The 9,910-nt window shown below is 37.2% G+C and overlaps 1 protein-coding gene across 1 annotated transcript; it reads left to right on the top strand.

Moving 5' to 3' along the window:
• Positions 1–288: 288 nt before the first annotated feature.
• Positions 289–9,070, top strand: smpdl3a (sphingomyelin phosphodiesterase acid like 3A). Its single transcript, XM_085134283.1, has 8 exons — positions 289–486; positions 1,074–1,287; positions 4,308–4,452; positions 4,916–5,012; positions 5,535–5,698; positions 5,830–6,010; positions 6,253–6,377; positions 7,393–9,070. Exons 1-8 carry the CDS (start codon positions 396–398, stop codon positions 7,705–7,707), a joined length of 1,332 nt encoding a protein of 443 aa, XP_084990409.1. The 5' UTR covers positions 289–395; the 3' UTR covers positions 7,708–9,070.
• Positions 9,071–9,910: the final 840 nt, after the last annotated feature.

Raw genomic sequence — 9,910 nt, 5'->3', positions numbered from 1 at the left:
GTTATAGACTATATTTATATGAAAAACGTGTATACTTACTGCATTTGAATTATTTTAACCACATGTAACCACCTGCATAGGTGTTTGAAAAAAAAGGCTTTGATTCTGCCACCCCATTTGATTTCTTTGCCACCCTCATGCCACCCTAAGAAAATTTCTCCAGATCCGCCCCTGAGTAAATGTATTTTCATAACTTTACAAGCACAAATCCTCCAGGAACTTGACTTTCATTTTCATAAGTTCCTTCCCCTGCGTCTTAAAACACGGAAGTCACGTGACCATTCAGTCGCTTTGCTTCCTGTTTACTTCGGGAAAGGGGCAGTAACATTGACAGCTAGCTTGAAGTGTATATAAGCTATGTGTTTCCCGGTGCCGTCGGTTTTAACGCTCTGAAGATGTTGTTGCGTTTGTGTTTTCTGCTGCTGTGTTACAGCGCGGCTCCGCTTACAGCGGCACCGACTGGAAGACGTTACCTGGCGAGCACAGGTGAGCGAGAGCCCCGAAACCTCCACCGTTAGCGACTTTGCAGTATTTATATCTTGTGTTACTATCCAGGGACTCAAAAACTTATAGTCCTCTGAACTGTGCAACGCACAGCTTTTTTTCTCTGATAGAATTCATGCAACAAAATAGAAAACATGAAATATAAAGGTGGAAATTTTCTTATCTTTCATTTAGACACAAGACATGGTGGGCTTGAATTTAGGGTGAATATTTGCAGTTAAAGTTATATATTATATATATTTGGTGAACTCTTTACAATTGAAGACTGCTATTAAGTTAATATACAGTATATATAAGCCTTGTAACTATGACCTCAGATACATTGAGCTCACAAATCAAAATAAAATAGTCACTGACACCCACAGGGAAAGAAATGTTAGTCAGTAATTCTAGTATTGGATGGTCTTATTGTATTCTTCTCAATTAAATCAAGTGGTTTAAATTATTTTTTGCATTTTACATTTACATTTTCATAAAAAAATAAAAATACCTTAAAAATCTAACAGATTTTTAATTTGGTTCCATTCTAATTTCTGTTTTTGTCATTCCCCATCACTTCATCTGTCCAGGGAGGTTTTGGCACATCACAGACCTCCACCTGGACCCCTCCTACCACCTGACCCCAGACCCCAAGAAGGTTTGTTATTCATCCAAAGGAGTTCCTGCCACCAATCCCGGCCTGTATGGAGACTTCCTGTGTGACTCACCTTTCCGCCTCATTGAGTCCGCCTTCACTAACATGGCATCGCTCACACAGCCAGAGGACTTCATCATTTGGACTGGGTTGGTACTCTGATGAGGGAGAGAGAGTCTTTATTTTAGCTTTAAAAGGCTTTGCTGTGTTGCCTTCATGCAAATTGTGGGTTAACACAGATTCATTTTTTTCAGACTTGTGATTTACAGATTATAGAAACTATAGAAGTGTTTTTGGATTGGTTTCACATCCTCATCCTACAGTGCAGCAGCAGTCATGTACTTCTGTGTGAAAGTATGTGATCTGTACTTTTTGGGCTAAGAGATTGAGGATGTTTGTTAGAAGAAATTTTTTACTGTTATATTAGTAATAGTAAAAACAGAGACATTCGAGGTAGATCACAATTTTATATGGCCTATAGTTTCTTTCTCAGATGTTGTAACAGCTCGTGTATATAGTGCCATTACCAATTCAAGATTTCAGTTTATCCCATATCTAGATTCATTTTCAAATAGTTGCAAAACTAAAGACATTTTTAGCTTCAGCTGTTCTTGACACATAAAATTAAGACTGATTATAACATTTTACTACTTAACATTACTGTAAGTTTAGTTCACAGTATCTAAGAGTATGAAGACAACAGTACTCTCTTTATGGAAACTCAGACTCAGGGAAAAATATATTTGATTATATTTATATAGAAGTCTTTCTATAATTGTAAAATGTGAATTTTAGAGCGTTACTGCAGTCTGTTTATTCATCAAAGTCACCCAGTGTATCAACAATGATATATTCAGTTTGCTGCGTGATACTAAGTTTCATGTAATTATACATTTAAAACATTCCGCTTGTGAATAAACTCTTTTAAAGCCACAGCTTTGGAAACCCCAACAAAAAGTGGTGGTGGTGTCATGTTAGAACTACATGTTCTTAACAGTAAGTTAGTTTTCACCTCTTATATAGTTAGGAGCTTTAGGTTACAGGAACCATTTCCAGTTTAACCACTAGTTCCATATTGTTCCAGTCAACACAGTCGATTATCAGTCCTGTTCCTCAATCCTGAGATGTTTTTATGACACATTGCAAAACAGTGACAAATTTGTGACAGTAAACCCTTTTGCACAACTCAGCCATGCTCAGGGCTTTTTCCTGTCCCAAATATATATAGAAATTAGTTAAAAGGAATCAGAACTATTAAATAGGATTGATAATAGTATTGATATCATTAAAATCATATCGGTGTTCATATCAGTTACATGAACCTGTAGCAAGAACAACCTTGCTACAGGTGTTCGAGGCTAAGTTTAATAAACATTCTGCCGAGATCTGTTTGTCCTTTTTTTCTCTAAAGTCACATCATGCTAAGTTGTACACCATCAGAATTAATAGAGATTTTAATGTTTAAGTTTATTTTTTTAATCTTCTTTGACTTGTCACCAGTACCTGGTAGTGGTTTGGAGAGTTAAAGAGGTGACATCATAATGTTTGTGATTAGTTCAGAATTTCCATTGTCACAAGTTTTTCTGTAAGAAATACACCAACCATAGATGCCTCCATGCGACTAAACAGGAAAAGTATCACTTCCTGAGATATTATCTGGCTCACATCTCATTAGAAAAACCCACAATTTGTTTTCCTTTTGTGGGTTTTTTTGTGATCACCAGATGGGCCTCATCCATCACGTGATCAGAATAGAGTGCTGTGAAAAGTGTTTGCCCTCTTCCTGATTTTATTTTTGGCACATTTGTCACATTAGACAGAAATAACCTGAGTAAACACAAAATGCAGTTTTTAAATGATGATTTCATTAATTAAGGGAAACAAAGATGGCCTAATAACTGGTTATGCCTTTGCTGCAAGAACTGCAGTCAGTTGTTTGTCATAAGTGGCAATAAGCCTTTCACATCACAGGGGAGGAATTTTGGCTCACCCCTCTTTGCAGAACAGAAACATGGCAATTACTTTTTCATAGATGTTTAATGAAGTTTGATTGTCACTTGAGCTAAAATGCTGAATCTTACAATTTTATTTTCTCATGAATAAATAAATAAGTGCTATTATTTCAGAGTGCCTACTACATTTAATAGTACTGAATAAAATCATGCAATCCCAGTCAAGCACTGAAGCTCCAGGTCTGAGAGATGAGCAGAAGTTATCTACTCACTGTGAAAAGTAGCATTAAAGGGAGCTCTGCATGCTTTATAAGAGGTTAAAATAACTAGAGTGAACCAATGTTCACTACACTGCGATAGTGACACAGGATAAGTAAGCGTAGTTGTAAGCGTCAGTCTCAGCAGAATTGCACTCATGCACCTTTTTAATAATCTGCAGCTAATCAGCTAAGCCAGGAATTCATAGGCTTATTAAACGTGCTTAAGAGAACGGCTTGGCACTTAAAACTTAAAAAAGACTCCCTGGGGTGGAGGATTAAGTTACTGTGCAAGCAGATTTGTGCTTTATGCTGTTGTTATTGGGCTTTGCAGCACAAGTTTGCCATTTCACTTAATGGGGGAATCCATTCTACAGAGGAATTTACAACATGTTTGCAATATTGGACAAGCCAAGTATGTTTGGAACATATTACAATGTTACGTAGAGGGAATTTAGTCCTGTTAGGAAGTTGGTGGGTTTTCCAGATTTCTGCTGAAGAAATGATGACTGAGCTGCTCCCAGTGACTTTAATTCACTGCAGTTACTGTTCTCACATTTTAATCTTCATTACTGAAGCATTTTATTGTTTTATTGTTTTCTCCACCTTAATTTTTCTTTTTTGAGGGGTTCTAATGTCATAGTTTTGTCACTGCTGTCAGGAAAACCGTACGATTAGAAATAGATAACGTCAGTAGACAGAGTAAGGCTAAATCAGTAGTAAATCAGTGAGCTGATGTCATTTTAAATATTCTGCTATCATGACTGATCATTCAGTTGCTCTGTATTTTTTTTAAGTAGCATTTTTAATAGTTAAAAAAGCAAAGGTTGATCACCATTCATTCAGGTAATTTAAGCAACCAAATGCTGGCATCACCATTTGTCTAGAGGTCTTATTTTACTTTGTCTGCATTTCACTGCAAATAAAGTGAAACAACTGGATTTTATTTTCCCCTTTCAGTGACAGCCCACCTCACGTCCCTCCAGATGAACTCTCTACAGACATAGTCATCCAGGTCATCAGTAACATGACCCAGACCATCAGACAGCACTTCCCCAACCTGACAGTCTACCCTGCAGTTGGAAATCATGACTACTGGCCTCAGGTGACTTTATACAAGTAGACAGCAAGCAGTATCTCAAGCTTTACACGGAGAGCAGTGATGATTTTTGCTCCACTAATGTTTGCCTGATGCATGAAGTTCTGGGATAAAATGAAAGTGTAACTTAAAAATGAGTTGCTGTATGAAGCATTTTAGTTCATGCTCCCACTTTTTTGCAGAAGTAAATGAGGGAAGTTTTCTTATACAGACTATGAGCATGCTTTAACTCATTTATGTGGTTGGGTAACATCCATCAGTATTTTCAGTTTTCAAGGGTTTATTTTACAATAAGGCTCCATTTAATTTAACAGAAACACTGTGGTACAAGAATTACATGCATATACCCCCGGTAATAACAGTTGTGATACCAGCTGACGTATATGTGAGATGTCAGGTTGCATTTCACATTTTTAATAACCTACTTTTGGAATAACAATGCATATTTTTTGCTCATCATTGTTCTTAGGACCAGATGCCAACCTCCACTAATGCCATCTACAAAGCTGCTGCCCAGTTCTGGAAACTCTGGCTGCATGATGACGCTCTGCTAACACTCTCACAAGGTACATCAGTCACCACATGTCAGACCAACAGATTCAAAACTTTTCTCTGCATATTAAAGCTTCAACTCTTACTGCTGTGCATTTAATGTAGCCTGACTTCTAAATGGGTAGGTGCGGGGTCTATACCAGCCCAAACTTCTGAGAACTGTAAAGTTCCCACATGAAGAAATGAGGAAGTTAGAAAACCACTGACCTTTGGTATGTGCTGATGAATGCCCTTTGATGCAGCAAGTGTTACAATTCAGGAAGTTAATGTAAAGTGCAACACGGTGCATACATATGTAAAGGTTTGATGATGAATCAGTCAAGCTTTTTTGGTAAATTGCTCAGAAAATGTGTATGTAGTTGACTTCTCTCAAGCAAACCTTTGTTTGATTTGTGAAACAATCTGTGCAGTGAGCACGTGCAGTTGATTCTGTAAAACTGGAATAAAGCCATGCATAAAGCATGTCTTTCAAAAGCTCAGTGTGTGGCATGAGGTTAGGTGTAGCCTTCATTTTGTTCCTTGTTCTGTTTTTGCAGGTGGTTTCTATTCACAGCTTGCTAAGCCTGGTTTGCGGGTTGTTAGTCTCAATACGATCCTTTACTATAGTCCCAATAATGTCACACAGAACATGACAGACCCTGCAGGGCAGTTTGAGTGGCTGGAAAAAACTCTGGAGAAAGCTGCTGAGAATCGCGAAAAGGTTTACAAGTTTCTACTGCAAACATTTTTTTGTCATATTAATCACCATAGTGATCATCATATTGATCTATATGAAAGATGCCAGATGGTTAAATATGTCTGTGGTTGAATATGCCTTACTTTTCTCTGTAGGTGTACATCATAGGCCATGTGCCAGTCGGGTTCCTGCCCTTTGCCAGAAACATCACAGCTATAAGAGAGAACTACAACGAGAGGCTGGTCACCATCTTTAGGAAGTACAGTCATGTGATTGCGGGACATTTCTACGGACACACTCACAGAGACAGCATCATGGTGCTGCTGGACAAAGAAGGTGTGAGAAAATATCAATCAGTATCTTTAATAATGGAGTTTAATATGTTTCTTCCAAGTGTAGTATCACCTTTTTGTTTTTAAGCACTTGTCATTTTTAAAAATGAATCGCAAACCAGTTGTGAGCAAGCAGACTTCCTCTCTAGATAAAACGTGAAAAAACAGACAATCTGCTGACTTCCTTAAGGAAAGGAATCACCGACATTTTCTTATTTTGTTTTTCTTTTTAATCTTTTTCTGTAGGTCAACCTGTGAATTCTCTATTTGTGTCACCGGCTGTTACACCGATCAAAAATCTTGCAGAGCTCTACTCCAATAACCCATCTTTCCGAATGTACTTGTACAACAACAAGGATTACACTATGCTGGTAAGGAGCTCTAGTCCTACTATCTGCTCATAACTCAATATCTTATTATTGTTCAGATTAAGCAAATGCCTCGGTTTTTAAAATGGTTTAAATATAAAACAAGAGCAAAGACGTATGCAAACATCTTTATGTGATAAAAGATTGTTGTGCACATTATTACAAAATCATGGCAGTTAGTCACCCATGAAAGTGTGGTTTAGTGATGTTTAGTAATGATGGATGTGGTAAAACTTATAGAAGGGTTGGGCCACCATCGGTTTAACTGCCAGAAATGCTGCTGATATATATTCAATAAATATACATTATTTGCAGACCAACAAAGGTTCATCTTGGACCTTAGATTTTTTTATTGGAGTTCTAGTCATTAAATAAATGTGCAAAGACGTTTGGAGGTTTTAAAACAGAGAACAGGAAAAGTCCGTCAGCAGCCAGATAAAACACATTATTCTGTCACTGCATATTGTAGAAATAACATTTCCCATTCATAGAATAAAAAAAGTCATAGTGTAAACCATTAAAGGCAAAAAACAAAAATGTCCATCTGATATTCTGGAAACCATCAACTGAACACCTAAAGGCAGTGGTAACAATCGTGAAATCATTTGTTACATGTAGCAATACATTTCTTAAACTAACAGATTGGCTGTGACAGGTTGGACAGATCAGTGGTACAGTTGGGAAAAGGACTTGCTATTTTGGGGACCAGTGAAATCCCGGGAAGTTTCACAATTAAAGCATAAAAACTTAAAAGGAAAGAGTGTAGGAATACAAAAGAAAGATGAAAACTGTTCAAGCTGGAAAGCAGATGACAAATTTAGGTCAAACTAAAAAAGTCCAACACCTACTCTAACTTTTATCTCATTGCTCAAAGACAGAAGCCGAAGTCCTTCTTAATGATTTATCACGGTGTCAATCAGCACACAAAAAACAGTTTGTGGCATTCAAAAAGACTCAAAGACTTTCTTCTTTCTTCTCTTTCGCTCCCTTTTTTGTGCCTTTCTCTTTCTCTCTGAAGGATATCTGGCAGTACTATTTGAATCTGACGGAAGCCAATGAGAAACAAAGATCAGACTGGACGCTTGAATATATCATGACTGAGGCTTTTGGACTGACTGACCTGCAGCCGCAAAGTTTACTCCAGCTGGGCCTGAGTTTTATGCTGCCGCAGACAAAAAGCTTTGATAAGTATTTTAACCACTTCATGGTCAGCTACAACGACAGCATCATCTGTGATGGAATATGTAAGGTCAGCCAGGTGTGTTCTGTGCTCTTTCTGGACCAGCTGTCCTACTCCAGATGTGTAAAGGGAGATGAACGGACATCCACATGAACGGTCTTTGAGTGATTTTTCTCAGGAGCCAATAAGACTTCAGTGTTTTGTTTTTTTTTAAATACAATATGTCTGAAATCATAAAAAGGGAAATTCAGTGCACTGATTAAAGTCATAGTATAGCATATTTTAAATGATTTATCAATATTGAATTTTTGATAATAATATTCTGAAGTATTACATTTTGCAAACTAGATGAATGAAGTCAGAAAAAGGGAAGCACCATATAATGCCTATGCTGCTTAACATATATTTATATATTTCCCTAAAGAAATGCAGGGATAACTTTTTTAGGGATAATTTTTTCACCTATTTAATTGTATAAATCTGCAAACATATGCAGATGGGGTCAGGACCAAAAGGTGATTGTAGATAAATGACTGACAATACAGAAAATACAGTCATTTATACATAATGATGATACTGAATTGCTGGTGTCTCATGTCTGTAGTCTCTAAGAACAAAAAAGAACCTCAAACTCGTCTGTGTGTTTATTCTGAGAGGGTGGAGGACGTTAATTGTAGCTCCTAGCTCCATCATGCAAGTTTATTCCATGTAGTCCTCCTTGCACTAATCGATTACAGCCAAACTTTGGATTAAATGCTACCAAATGTCACCCATCACTTGAGTTTATTGTGTTGATTAATCATGCATACTTGAAATATTTTAGAGGAAAACTTAAATGAAATCCTTTAGATTTAAAGAAGGACAGCTCTGCTGTAAATGAGGAAAAAGATTCAGCTGTAGTCTTATGGAAATGTAAATCCATCTTTTGTTGGCTTACGTTTATATTCTTCTATTAGCTACAACTGATTAGTCCAATTTGGTTTTGATGTATATGATAGTGTACCAGGTCACCAAAAAAATACTTTAGTTGCATAAACTATACAAATTGCTCCATACAGGAACATTAAAGACATTCAGTTTAGTCACAACTTTCATTAATAACATCACAAGATTAACATAAGATTTAAAAGTTTGAAAATTGTGTTTTGTTTTGTTTTTTTTAATATATTTTGTTAAACTTTTTGATTGTTTGACAAATTCTGACTATACAAGACCTAACCTGTCACATTATCCATTCCTTAAAGTTGCATAAACCAGGAGTTTATTCTTCTATTGAAACACATGCTTTAAATTTAATACCCTCAAAAGAACACCAAAGTATAAAACATGTACAGTAAAATGTACTGTAAGAGAAATATATCTACCCTGGGTAAAATGTGCATGAATGATAGCATGTTGAGCTGCTGCTTCAGAATGGAATAGCAACAGATGACTTGTCTTGTTACATGTAGGAGAAAATATTGATTTCCTTTTAATGATTATTTTTCTATTAAATAAAACTCTTTATTGAAAAGTTCCATTGACTCTATTGTCCTTGTTTTCACAGGCAGGTTAATAGAGTACTAGCTGTTGCAGTTAATGAAATAAAAAAGAAGCTGAACTGCAACTTTTAAGAGTGGCTAACTTGAAAGTGACACTTAAACTTGTGCCGGCTAGTTCATCTCTGCAGGAGGGGCGCAGGAACGACGGCTAAGCCCAGATGACCTTCATACTCCCTCCCACCATTAGCCCTTGATTTTATTCTTCTCTTGTTCAAACTTTCCAGAAACTCCTCTTGTTTCTCAGCCTCCACTTCAAGCATTTGCCCCTCTCTTCTTCTCACCACCCTCCCAACTCTTTTGTCCCTTTTCCTCCCTCCTCCAATGTTGATTACACCTCTGCTAAAGATTCACAGCACTTTTTTTTTCAATCTGGGTTTTTCCTGGCTCAGATTGAGCCTTTGAGAGTAGACTACAATCAGTCTGTATACAATAAAAACAATGACTCTGTGTTACCTTATTTCACAGTAACATTTTTGAACTCCTGAGTAACTTTTTTAAGCTCCTCATAATTTCTCTTATATTCTGTCCAGAGTTTAGAAAATGTTCTTGGGCAGTGAATGTGTACTCTGTGTTATTGTTAAACCTTTCCCCCTCATGTGCCTCTTTGCCATTATTATTCCTGACCAACCCCTGCCTCCCCCACTCAGTGCCTGACAGGACGTAACCGTGGAGACAGAGTTGGTGGAGAGCATGGCAATGGAGAGGACTCCATTGCCACGGTAACATGAGTACAGCTCCCAGTCCTGTGAATTCACCCTTTCAGTCACTTTTGTTGGCAGTTATTTAACTACTGAATTGCCAGGCTGATGAAGTCT

Source organism: Neolamprologus multifasciatus, chromosome 15 (genome assembly GCF_963576455.1).
Source record: "Neolamprologus multifasciatus chromosome 15, fNeoMul1.2, whole genome shotgun sequence".
Taxonomy (NCBI): domain Eukaryota; kingdom Metazoa; phylum Chordata; class Actinopteri; order Cichliformes; family Cichlidae; genus Neolamprologus; species Neolamprologus multifasciatus.
The sequence above is the reverse complement of the archived record's forward strand: the minus strand, read 5'-3'. Positions and strand labels throughout refer to the sequence as shown.

Bases quoted from the DNA above. Each gene is read 5' to 3' on its own strand.
- smpdl3a (XM_085134283.1), top strand. From the start codon at position 396: ATGTTGTTGCGTTTGTGTTTTCTGCTGCTGTGTTACAGCGCGGCTCCG. The intron at 4,453-4,915 runs GTGACTTTATAC...CATTGTTCTTAG, and splicing joins ATCATGACTACTGGCCTCAG to GACCAGATGCCAACCTCCAC. The intron at 5,699-5,829 runs GTTTACAAGTTT...TTTTCTCTGTAG, and splicing joins CTGCTGAGAATCGCGAAAAG to GTGTACATCATAGGCCATGT.